Genomic DNA, 12249 nt, shown 5'->3' on the forward strand with positions numbered 1-12249 from the left:
GTTGTTCCAACTTTGTGGCAACAGCTTGAATAGGGTCATTTTCCATTTTACAATGATGACTCCATGTACCGAGCCAGGGTTATAAAAATGGTTTGCGAGGTTTGTTATTGAAGAATTTCATTGTCATACACAGATCCCTGACCTCAATCACACTGTACATCTTTAGGATGAATTGGAATGTCAAATGCAAGCTTAGCCTTATCATCCAACATCAGCGTCTGACCTCACTACAGAACTTTTTTGTTCATTTATCAGCAAGAGCAGCAACAATAATCTAAAATCTAGCTGAAAACCGTTCCACAACAGTGGATTTTGCTGTAGTAGGGAGAACCGACCCCATATTACAGGGTCATCTCCCTAAAAACATTAACGGCATGTTACTAGGACATGCCATCAATGTCTAATTAAAGGGGGTTTTGACTGATCGCACCGAATGACAAAACCTTAGCGCCTCTGCTACTTTGTTCTAGCCATCGGGGCATTGGGTGGCATATCCTAGGCTATACATTTTGTGATTTTTTTTCCTTTTTGATGCCGCTCTATGCACTTATGGGTGGAGCTTAGGACGGGCCGTGGTCTAAAAATATGTAGTATAATTTACGGTATGGGCTTCTTAATAAATTAAGCGCATCCTACTCTAGCGCACTTTCGATTAAGACTGGCGTATGAAAGGTCTCTGGCTACATTTTATTTAATAAACATCTGCCGGTTGGATTGTGATTTTTAAATTTTCTTTGGAACAATAGTCACGCCTTAAAATAACGTTTTTTACATTTTAATAGAACAATCAAATTTTCCAAACCTGATGAGGATTCCAATCACTGTCAAAAATGACAACAGTGTCTGCAGCCTGGAGGTTCAACCCCAAACCTCCAGCTCTGGTACTCAGCAGAAAAATAAAGATCGGTGAACCTTCTTCATTAAATTTCTTCAGCAATGCAGCACGGTCTTCAGACTTTGTTGTACCTAAAAAGAATCAAATAAAAAAAGTGAGACACGGACAGTTTGATTTTGCAGAATAATTGCATCAGCGCCAAGCTAAGACCCAAAGCATTAACATTTCCAGAATCCACGAAAGTCAAGTATTCGTAACCGTATAATAAGGAACATTTATACATTTTGAAGAAGGTATTTAGTGTACTTATGTATGCATTACGTATAGATATTTGTAAGAGCACTTCACATTTAAATACCAGGGTCAGCACGGTTTACAGCTGCAGAATGTTAATTATTCACATGATGAAAATAAAAAGCAGCAGATACATACCATCAAGTCGAAGGTAAAGGAAGCCTCGAAAAGCAAAGTAGTCTTCCATGATGGTCATGAGTGATGTCATCTGACAGAATAGCAGAACTCTGTGATTCGTGGCACAAAGCTTAGGTAGTATACGATCAAGTAACTCGAACTTTCCTGATGTTCTATAGAGATCAGGCCTGGCAGAAGGATTTCAATAATTAGTAGCCCATACCATTAAAATATTAAGAAATAACTAAAATAATTGTTACAGAAGCAGAGCGGAAGCCATACAATTATGTAACACTACTGTAAAATGCAGATTATAAAAAGGCATTACCCATTGATGATTCCATTAGAATATCCCAGATGTTCAGCAAAAGATTCCTGTAAAAAAAAAATCATCATTTTGTTTGCAGTATCTCTAAAAGTAGGGTTACACAGCGACTTGACAAACAAATCCCAGTCTTGTGTTTCCTTATTTCAGTGTCATGTCACTCAAGAGTCGCAGGTCAATTGCAACTTCGTCAAGCAACTTAATGGAACACAACAAAAATGAATGAATGATAAAAGTAAAACAGAAGACTAGCTAGGGGCCCCACTGCTGTGTCCCCCATAGATCTAGACAACGGGGGACAACTCAACCACAGTGAGGAGGATTGAATGGAGGTGGTCAAACATGCACGCTACCACTCCATTCAAAAAGTCTATGGGAATTGTGGAAATAGAGCACATGGCTCGGCTGTTTCCATCAGTCCCATATACATTGAATAGAGAAGTGGGCGCATGCTTGACCGCCGCTCCATTCAAGTGCCTCCTGACTGTGGGCGGTGTAGTGGAGCAGAATCTAGGGGTTCCGGCGGTGGGGCCCCCAGCAATCTTAAAATTACCCCTATCGTGTAAATTGTTGATTGATCCTGGAACAATCCTTTTCTTTCCCTGCGGATCTCTTCAATTTTTAGCTGGCAGATGGCAGGGATTGCTTAATGGTCTTGTCCTATTACAGAAAAGTGTAGGAAAGCTCCTTCTGCCAACAATTACTGTAAGGCAAGACACTGGTTTGTTGCAAGGATGAGTGGGAAGTGGCTGTATTCCTGGGACACACATAGAAGGTTTCATATTTTTTTCCCCAGTTTTGTTTGCAAGATGAAACAGAATAGTAACAAAGAAAATGAAGATATTAAAGTAAGGGTGTCGCGAAAAAAATAATAATTTTATATTCATTTGCTTTTAGTGCTTTATTAAAATACATTTTATTTATTTGTGTGTTACTTTTTTTTTTTTTTTACTTTTTCTTCACTATGGGGGCTGGCATTTTTTTTTCATCTCTGTATGTGTCAATTAACGACACATACTGACATGGAATACGTGCCGGGAGCCGTTCGCATTCACTATGGTGTACGCTGTCTCTGTGGGAATGTCGCGATTTCCTTGCATAATAGAGCAACTTGGAAATGTTATTAAAAGGAGCTAGAATTTGTAATTTTATTATAGCTTGCTTATTTGCTTGAAAAAAGGTTAAGAAGAGGGGTTAAAGGCTATGTACACCTTTAAAATAAAAAATGCTCTTAGACGGTCAGTGTGATTATTGTAACTTTGTAAATAGTTTTTATTAAAAAATAGTTTTACTTCTGGAGATACAGCTGTTCTGTATTCTCTATACAGAACGGCTGTATCGTCCGTTTTACACTGAATCAGTCAGTCCCGCGGTCCTGCGTGCCTCCACCTGTAGACTATCACATCTTTGTTATGACACAGGACTCGCCGACACTGAACCTGTCAGGTCTGCGGGACTGACTAATTCAGTGTATTCAGAACGACACAGCCGTTCTGAATAGAGAATACAGAACAGCTGTATCTCCAAGAGTAATTATTTTTTCTTAATAAAGACTAATTACAAAGTTACACTAAACACACTGATATAGATATATATATATATATATATATATATATATATATATATATAAAACCCTCAAAAGTTGACCGTAGCCTAGCCTATTGGCAGGACTCTGGGGTAATAAATACCGTAAAATGAGCGGAGCATGTGCTTATCTGTTGTAATATACAGTATGTGCAGCAAATCCAGTACATCCATAGAGGTGTGCACACATGGAAGAACCTCTATGTTAACACAGCATATATATATATATATTCATACTTTCAATAACATCTGTAATATATACTAAGTTATTTATTTTTTCAATTGCTAAGATTTTTTTGGTTAAAGCACAATTGTACGTGATCAGAGTAACTGGACTTACCTCAATGTGCTGGAATATAAAAGGGTGATTGCAGATCTTTCGTAGCTGCATAATGGTATTCATGAGAGTCTTGGCGCCACCCTTTCCCTAGAAGATAATACACAAATGATATTAATATTGTACTATTCACCAGCAATGGTACAATTGTAATCATCCATGAAGCAGATTTTCATAAGAAACTATAAATCCCAACACAGGCTAAGAGGCAAAGACTTTATTGCAGAGTACACTATAAGGTTGGGATCACACACTGCGAAAGCGCCTCGCACGGTTATAAAAAAAAAAAAAAAGTGTGTCAAAGGCTTGCAACTTTTCCCGCGAACCACTGCGGTTTTGTTCTGAAATTACGCACAGTTGTACTTTAGAAAGCCTCATTTGCATAAATATAAAAATGGTCATAACTTTGCCAAAAATGCTTGTTTAAAAAAACAAAACAAAACGTTACTGTAATCTACATTGCAGCGCCTATCTGCTGCAATAGCAGATAGGGGTTGCAAAATCTGGTGACAGAGCCTCTTTAAGAGACACAACTACTCCCGAACATCACTCCAGATAATCAATCCTATACCCCAATAAAAGAAGCATTCAAAAACGTTGAAGCAAATCTATTAACACCTTCCCGACATTTGACGTATCCGTATACCAAAGTCGGGTAGGGGAAGTATGGAACAGGCTCACGGAGTGAACCCGCTCCATACAATGCCGGTGTCGGCTGTTTGTTACAGCCGACACTTCAGAGTAACTAGCGGCATCGCGCTCGAGAGCAATCTAACTCGTTAAATGCTGCGGTCAATAGTGACCGCAGCATTTAAATAATTAGAGGCGGTCGCCCCCTCTTTCTAACAGCTCATCACGCCCCCCGCAACGCAATCGCAGGGGGGTGATGGTTGCTATGGATGCCTGGGGGCCTAATTCTGACAGGGCTTAATAGATGCCTGTCAGAATCACGATATACTGCAATACATTAGTATTGCAGTATATCGTGCAAGCGACCTAACGATCGCTGGTTGAAGTCCTCTAGGGGGGCTAATAAAAAAAAGTAAAAATTAGTTAAATAAAGTTTTGTTTTTTTTTATGTAAAAAATAATAAAAAAAATTAAAAGTCTGAACTATTACAATATATCGTTATTTAACCCGCACGGTGAACGCCGTAAAAAAATAAATAAATTGTAAAACACCTATTTTTTGGTCACCTAATCTCCCACAAAAAATGAAATAAAAAGTGATCAAACCATCGCATGTACACCAAAATGGTATTATTAGAAACTACAGCTTATCCCGCAAAAAATAAGCCCTCAAACCACTTAATCGATGGAAAAGCAAAAAGTTGTGGCTCTCGGAATTTGGCGACACAAAATACATTTTCTTTTTTACACTTCGGTTTTTACTTGTAAAAGTAGTAAAATATAGAAAAAACGATATATATTTGGTATTGCCGTAATCGTACTGAACCATAGAATAAAGTTAACATGTTGTTTTAATTGCATAGTGAATTACGTAAAAACGACACGCAAAAAGCCATGGAGGAACCGCTGTTTTTTTTTTTCCCATTTTGTACACCACAAATAATTTTTCCTATTTCTTAGTACATTATATGGCAAAATAAATGGGGCTACGAAAAACTAGAACTCGTCCCCCAAAAATCAAGCCCTCATAGGACTATATCGACGGACAATTAAAGACGTTATGGGTTTTGGAAGGTGGGGAGGAAAAAATGAAAATCTGAAAAAGGGCTGCGGCGGGAAGGGGTTAAATTCAGCTTCCAAAAACTTTATCTGGAATTCTCGATCTTTAAAAAAACTAACTGCCTAAATCTGTTTCTGAAATATATTAAACTCTGATATCTAATTCAGATTTACCCTCGTTTATAGGTAAATGGGAAAAATAATTCAATACAAATTTCTCCAGAGAAATGGCTTACAACATTCTTAAAAATGCTCATTCTTTCTCTTGCTCAACGAGAATACGAGAACTAAACTACAAACTAATCTCACGTTGGTATAAGACCCCGGAAGTACTAAATAAAATAGCTTCAAATGATTCTCCAATATGCTGGCGTTGTAATAAAGATGTGGGTAACTTATCACACATTTGGATTGATTGTGCGCTAATCCAACCTTTCTGGATCAAGATTCAGACAATTTTGAGCAAACTATTAAGTCTTAAAGTCATCCTCACTACTGAACTAGTTCTTCTTAATATAGACACTACTCACAAAATACTAAATAGAAGCTCTAGTGCCCCCTTCTTAGTGAATGCAGCTAAATCCATCAGAACATAGTATTTATTTATATAGAAGATGGATGTTACCAGCTCTCACCTTAGGAGATTCACATCAATAGTGACAATATTAGTGGACTTTCCTTGACTTCTCTTTTTTATATTAGATGTATTCTTGATTACATTTCATTACGTATGCTTCGACAGAGACGATTGTTTTATTTTTTTGTTTGTAAATATTTCCCCCCTTATTCCACTCCCTCCTCCTTTCTGTATCCCCTTCCCCCCCCCCTTTTAAATTGAAACATTAAAGAATTTACAATCTATATATATATATATATATATATATATCTATTAGGGATGCACGATGCATCGAAACTTCCCCAAACGGTTCGATACCGTTATTTCATGGATATCGATACTGAGCTGTGCGGCATCACAGCTCAGTATTGTAATACATGAATGTATGAGAGTGGGGCTGCGGCTGTGTAATACAGTTACAGCCCCGCTCCTGAGCCCTGACAAGTGCGCGCCGTCAGGATGATGCGATGCGGCCAGCGCTGCACTAATGAGCGGCGGCACTGAAGACAGAACATGGCGGGCGCACTGCAAAACACCCCCATGTTCTGTCCTCAGTGCCTGAACTGCCGCTCATTAGTGCAGCGCCGGCCACATCACCTCAGGCTGACCGCGCGCGCACCTAATGTCAGGAGCGGGGCAATGGCTGTATTACACAACCGCAGCCCTGCTCTAGAACGGCGGAGATCAGAGAAACCTCTCATCTCCGCCGTTCTTCCCGTGAATGCTGCGATCACAGCGGACAGCAGCATTCAGGGGAAAAGAAGGGGGGATGCCCCTTGGATCGCGTCACAGGGAATTCCTGTGACGTGATTGAGGGACGTACCATATATGGGCAGACAGCCCAGGGTCCATTAAAGGACCCCAGGGCTGTCCTACCATATTTCCTGTTGTTAGGGCATACTTAGGTATGTCCGAACAACTGCCTGTGTACTATCAGTACACAGGCTAATGTACTGTAATATAGATATATGCCAGTGTACTATCTGTATATAGATATATACCAGTACATTACTATCAGCATATAGATATATGCCAGTACATTAAAGTTTAAAAAATAAAAGTAAAAACAAAGTAATATTAAATAAAAAATAAAACACACATACACCTTTTTTACAATAAACATTAAAATAAGTCTCCATACATTAAATATACACATTCAGTATTGTCGCGGCCGTAATAACCTGCACAACAATATTTTTTGCATCATTTATGATGCGTACGCTGTAAAAAAATAAAATAAAAATTGCTTTCTTTCACTTATTGTGAGGTGTGATGAATTTAACCTCCATGTGCCTCACATTAATAAGAATTAACCCCATCATGTACCTTACACATTAACCCATTATGACTGAAAAACATGATGGGGTTAATTACTATTAATGTGAGGCACGTGGAGGTTAAATTCATCATCACACCACGCACCTCACATCAGAAAATGGAAGAACTTTTTTAAAATTTTATTACTGTTGGCAAAGTATCGAATTGGTATCGAAATCGCAATACTAAACGAAGTATCGGTATCGAAGTCCAAATTCTGGTATCGTCACATCCCTAATATAGATATCTATCTATATATACCTATACATAGATATCTATCTATCTATCTATCTATCTACACATATACATAGATATCTATCTATCTACACATATACATAGATATCTATCTATATACACATATACATAGATATCCATCTATCTATATACACATATACATAGATATCTATCTATCTATATACATACATATACATAGATATCTATCTATATACATACATAGATACAGACAGACCGATACATAGATATCAGGTGACAGGTTCACTTTGAGCCATTATAAATTCAATTCAAACATGCATTTCTGAATCCAGAACTCTAGTGAGCATGTACAAAATAACCATGGTCTTAAACTAATGAATATGCCTTTACTTATTACTGTGCAGAATTTATATTTATGGATCATGAAAATCACAACTGGTCACCCAGAGATAAAATAGACACAGTGGCAAAAAAGAGAAAGGTCCAGCGATGTATGGTATAAGTGGGGGAAACTCTGTTTCCACTTTATTGAAGATAATACACCGACAAACAAAAAATCCAACAGAATGACGGATAACACCAGGAGAATAACGAGGTGGTTGAAATGGCAAGAAATGAAGCCTACGCGTTTCAAGCACTGGCTGTGCTCTTAATCATGGCTAAGACCTAAATAGACACACCTATCCCACCACTATAAACAGCACATATGTACACACCTTCTTATCTTTTTCTGATCCATCAGTAAGCAGAATACCTTTTCCTTGCATATGCCGATATAGAATCTTCTGGAGAGCGGACATGTCGCATTTAATTACATATTCAACCTGAAAAAAATGCAAATGAAAAGTAAAGTATGCAAACTGAAACACCAACAGAAGGTCTCAAAATGTCCACAGCATAATGTGCGTCCTTGATTTTCTGATTAATTGGACATCCCAGAACAGGAAAAGTTACACACAGCAATTTCTCAGCATAGACTAAAAAGGTCATTTTAGATCTAATTGTAGTCTACACATAAATGTAAAAAAAATAAAAAAGAGGCGCAATTGTTGTTAATCCCTTAGGCTCTATTCACACGACAGGGTCCGAATGTCGGCCAAAAAACTTCAGTTTTGGGCCGTTATACATCCGTTCCATTTCGTGCCGTGTTTACATTTTTTAACAAACGATTTTGACCCGTTTTTTTTTCCCTGTCCGTTTTAAAATCGGCTGAATTTAATTTGTACATTTTGGCACACACTTTCCTCTGTAGATACTGCCACAGCCCCCCTGTAAGTAGTGCCACAAAGCCCCCCTTGTAGTTAATGCCATACAACCTGCTGTAGGTAATGCCACACAGCCCCCCTGCAGGTAATGCCACACAGGCCCCTTGTACATAGTCACCCCCCATAGATGGCACCCCACATTCCTGTAGGGGACGGCTCCAGGAGAAGTCCCTGACTTTACTGTCCATATATGGACAGTGAAGTCAGGGACTTCTCCTGGAGCAGAAACACCGGCCACATCGCCGGGGGTTCCGCTTCAGGAGTTCCAGACGTCACGGTGTACATATATGGACAGTGAAGTCAGGCACTTCTCCTGGAGCGGAAACACCGGTCACATCGCTGTATATACTGGGCATGCATGCAGGGCATGCAGTGAGTTTGACGCAGCGGACACACGCTGCGTGAAAAACACGTCTGAATGAACCCATTGAATTGCATAGGTCAGTGTGACCTCCGTTGTTTTAATGCGCGTAACACGGACATGAAATACGCTTGTATGAATAAGGCCTAAGAATAATTTGCTTAGATTTATGAAACCAGTACATAAACTCATTGTCCCTTTCAGTTAAAGAACAAAACTTTAATACTTTTCTTTATACTTTCTCTAACTAGACGAGAAAATAATTTTACAGGGAGTACTTGAAAAGTCCCATTTCTCTCAGCTCATTGGGTGGGGGCACAGACCGTGAGACCTCCAAAATAAGTCCCCAGGGGTGGAAACCAAAGAAATAGACGTAGTCACCTACTCCACAAATGCTTGTAAGACTTTGAGACCAAGCAAAGCATCCACAGAAGCAAAAGTGTATACCCTGTAAAACTTGGTAAAGGTGTGCAGCTAAGACAAGGTAACCACCTTTCACACATGAATAGCAAAAGCCTGATGGCGTTGGAGTCTCTGTCAAAATCCAGAAGGCAGACCTGATCTGTGAAAGGAAAAGAGAAGGCACCGTAAAGAGCACTGCCTTATTCCAACGAGTCAAATACCGGGAGTGACAAGTCAGGGATGTCAGTTCGAAGACCCTCGGGATAGAACAGCCACGAGGAAAACCACCTTCCAGGAGAGAAGTAGGAGAGGGATCTCTCGCAGAGTTTCAAACGGTTGCAGAGCATCCATAATCATGGTCAAATTACACCAAGGAGTGGGGGACCGATAAACCGCGTGAGGGACCCCTTGCAAGGACAATCACTCTCAACTCCAGGAGGTTCATGTAAAGGAAGGATTTCTGCAGAGACTATAGGTCCTTAGCCGTGAGGTTCAGGGAAAGCCTCCCCAACCTCAGAGACTTGCGTCTGTGGAAAGTACCTGCACTGCAGCGGAAGGAAGAGGCGGCCCCAAAGGGATGGTTGGGTAGGAAAGCCACAAGCTGAGGGTCTGTCTTGCGGTCCGGGGAAGGAGGATCTTTCAGTCCAAGGAATCCAGAGAGCGGATGAGTATGAAACTGCGCAAACGGGATGGCCTCAAACAGTCACCATGGTGCCAAGTACTCTCTTTTGCAGGAGCAGAGAGAGGTGAGGGACCATCTCCCCTAGGGCCCGTACTGCTGGAGGATGGACATTTTTTCTTGAGGAAGGAATACCCTTGCGACAGAGTGCTGAAAGTCATACCGAGAAAGGTAAGCTGCCGAGAAGGGGGCAGTTAAAACTTGGAGCTGTTTGACTATCCAACCAAAATCTGGCTAGGATATCCAGAGTGATCTTGGCTAGGTTGTCCTTCCTGGACGAAGATTATCAGAACGTCATTCAAATAGGGGACAATTGTTTACTTACTTACTTTATTTTCACAGATTATGCAATTTTGAGATTTCAATGTCTTCTACGCTCAAGGAACTGTGTCAATAGATGTTACTAGAGAGTGTATGCTGTTCCTATTATGAACTGTATTGTCATTACTTGTTGTACCCTGTCCAATGTTTGTGGACAATTGTTCTTATACTTGTTTTGTTCTGAAAACTTAATAAGAACAAGTGAAAATTAAATAGGGGACGATTGAAACTCCCCTGGAACAAATGAGAATTTTGGGGAAGACCTGTGGGGCCGTTGCCAGGCCTAAAGGGAGCACTACGAATTGGTAATGTGGGGGGGGGGGGGGAGCGCAAAGCGTAGGAAATGCTGATGGGACAGGCAAATAGGGACACGGAGGTATGAAGGACATATCTTTAATGTCCACGAAACAAAGAAATTCTACCCGGTCCGTGAAGGTGATCAGTGCCTCCATGCGGAAATGACTGACCTTGATGTAAGCATTCATATGTTTGAGATCCAACATGGGCTGAACTGACCCGTCCTTCGACAAGAAGCGAGTAACACCCCTGAAATCTCTGCTCTTGACTGACAGGGTTGATTACTCCTTGAAGCAGCAGAGTCTATTGCCCGAAAAAAGGAGGCTGTCCCAAGAGGCAACACGGTAGACATGGACAAGAAGAGACAGTCAGGTGGAAGACCGTAAAACTCTATTTTGTACCTGGAGGATACCATCTTCCGCCTACGGACACTAAGCGAAAACTGAAATACTTCACTGCCTGTAGGTGGGATATATCCTGTAGGAGGGGACAATACTTTTTAGTGCTTAGTGTCAAGCCCCTTAGTTACAATCGCATATACCCACGGGTCAGTGCCCCCCCTCCCCCCAATGAGCGAACGGAGATATCAGCGTTTCCTTTTTTTTTTTAATGTACACCTGGCTTTGGCTCAAAAACTGCAACTGTGATTCCAGCCTCAAACTTCTTTTTATACCTGAAAACTTTTGCAACTTCTTTTGTAACCGATTTGTAGATCGAGGAATTAGCCACTGAAGATTATGATCATCATTACAAACCTTCTCTGGTAACTGTGACTCTACTTCTTTTTTCAACCGTCTCAACAAGAAGGGCCGCAACACTTTATGTAGACGGCGGATAATCAGTATAGTTTCTTCTTCATTCAAATCCACCTAGCAGAATAACAAAAAAAAGATAAAATATTGAGAACAACAAAACCAAGTTGAGCATGCAAAAAATTTAATTAATATGACAATGGATTATGACCAGACAGTGTGCACAGGCACTCGGTATCTCCTATTCCCTACAACAGAAACTGGGATCGTGGATACTTATCCAGTAGGGATGCAGAACTGGGGCACCCCTATTCTTGGTGAAAGTAAAGGTCCAAGCAGTCAAAGCTATTAAAATAGTGTCACTACAGTAGTAGTCGTAAATTAGAAAAATAGTGGGTTTAATTAATAAAAGGTTTGTGCATATGTTAAAGGATATCTGTAAACCTTTAAAGCCTTTTTTTTTTTATGAAGTTTGTGTAATGTGAGTAAAAACATTTTTCAAGATGAAATGTATTAAAAATTCTTTACTTTTTGCGATGCAACTTCTATATATTCACTATGCATAAAAGCTATGTAGCCAATCTGTAAGCCAAATCAGTCAGTTGACTCCTGTGTGCCTAACACAAAGGATAACCCTTATACCGATCAATTCTAAGTTCACAAACTGGATTATGGTTATGCGGTGACACTTGATGTACTTGGTTTTAGGGTTATCTTGTGTATTAGGTGCACACAGGAGCCACGGTGAGCCGAGGCATTGATTCTGGTGACTGTAGTGCATACATAGAATCTACATCGCAAAAAGTAAAGACAATTTTTAAGAAATGTCAATTTAAAAAAGGTTGT

At 40.0% G+C, this 12249-nt stretch overlaps 1 protein-coding gene across 8 annotated transcripts in view; it reads right to left on the reverse strand.

Moving 5' to 3' along the window:
* Positions 1 to 12249, reverse strand: part of SMARCA2 (SWI/SNF related BAF chromatin remodeling complex subunit ATPase 2) — a 274747-nt gene that overhangs the window by 128940 nt on the left and 133558 nt on the right. For all 8 annotated transcript variants that reach the window (XM_075827669.1, XM_075827687.1, XM_075827678.1 and 5 more), the window contains exons 20-25: positions 11407 to 11520; positions 8043 to 8150; positions 3496 to 3582; positions 1575 to 1621; positions 1268 to 1434; positions 803 to 966 (exon numbers count right to left, since the gene is read on the reverse strand). In XM_075827669.1, coding sequence (XP_075683784.1) covers positions 803 to 966; positions 1268 to 1434; positions 1575 to 1621; positions 3496 to 3582; positions 8043 to 8150; positions 11407 to 11520 — 687 coding nt within the window. The remainder of the gene's footprint in view (positions 1 to 802; positions 967 to 1267; positions 1435 to 1574; positions 1622 to 3495; positions 3583 to 8042; positions 8151 to 11406; positions 11521 to 12249) is intronic.

Source organism: Rhinoderma darwinii, chromosome 1, assembly GCF_050947455.1.
Source record: "Rhinoderma darwinii isolate aRhiDar2 chromosome 1, aRhiDar2.hap1, whole genome shotgun sequence".
NCBI lineage: Eukaryota > Metazoa > Chordata > Amphibia > Anura > Rhinodermatidae > Rhinoderma > Rhinoderma darwinii.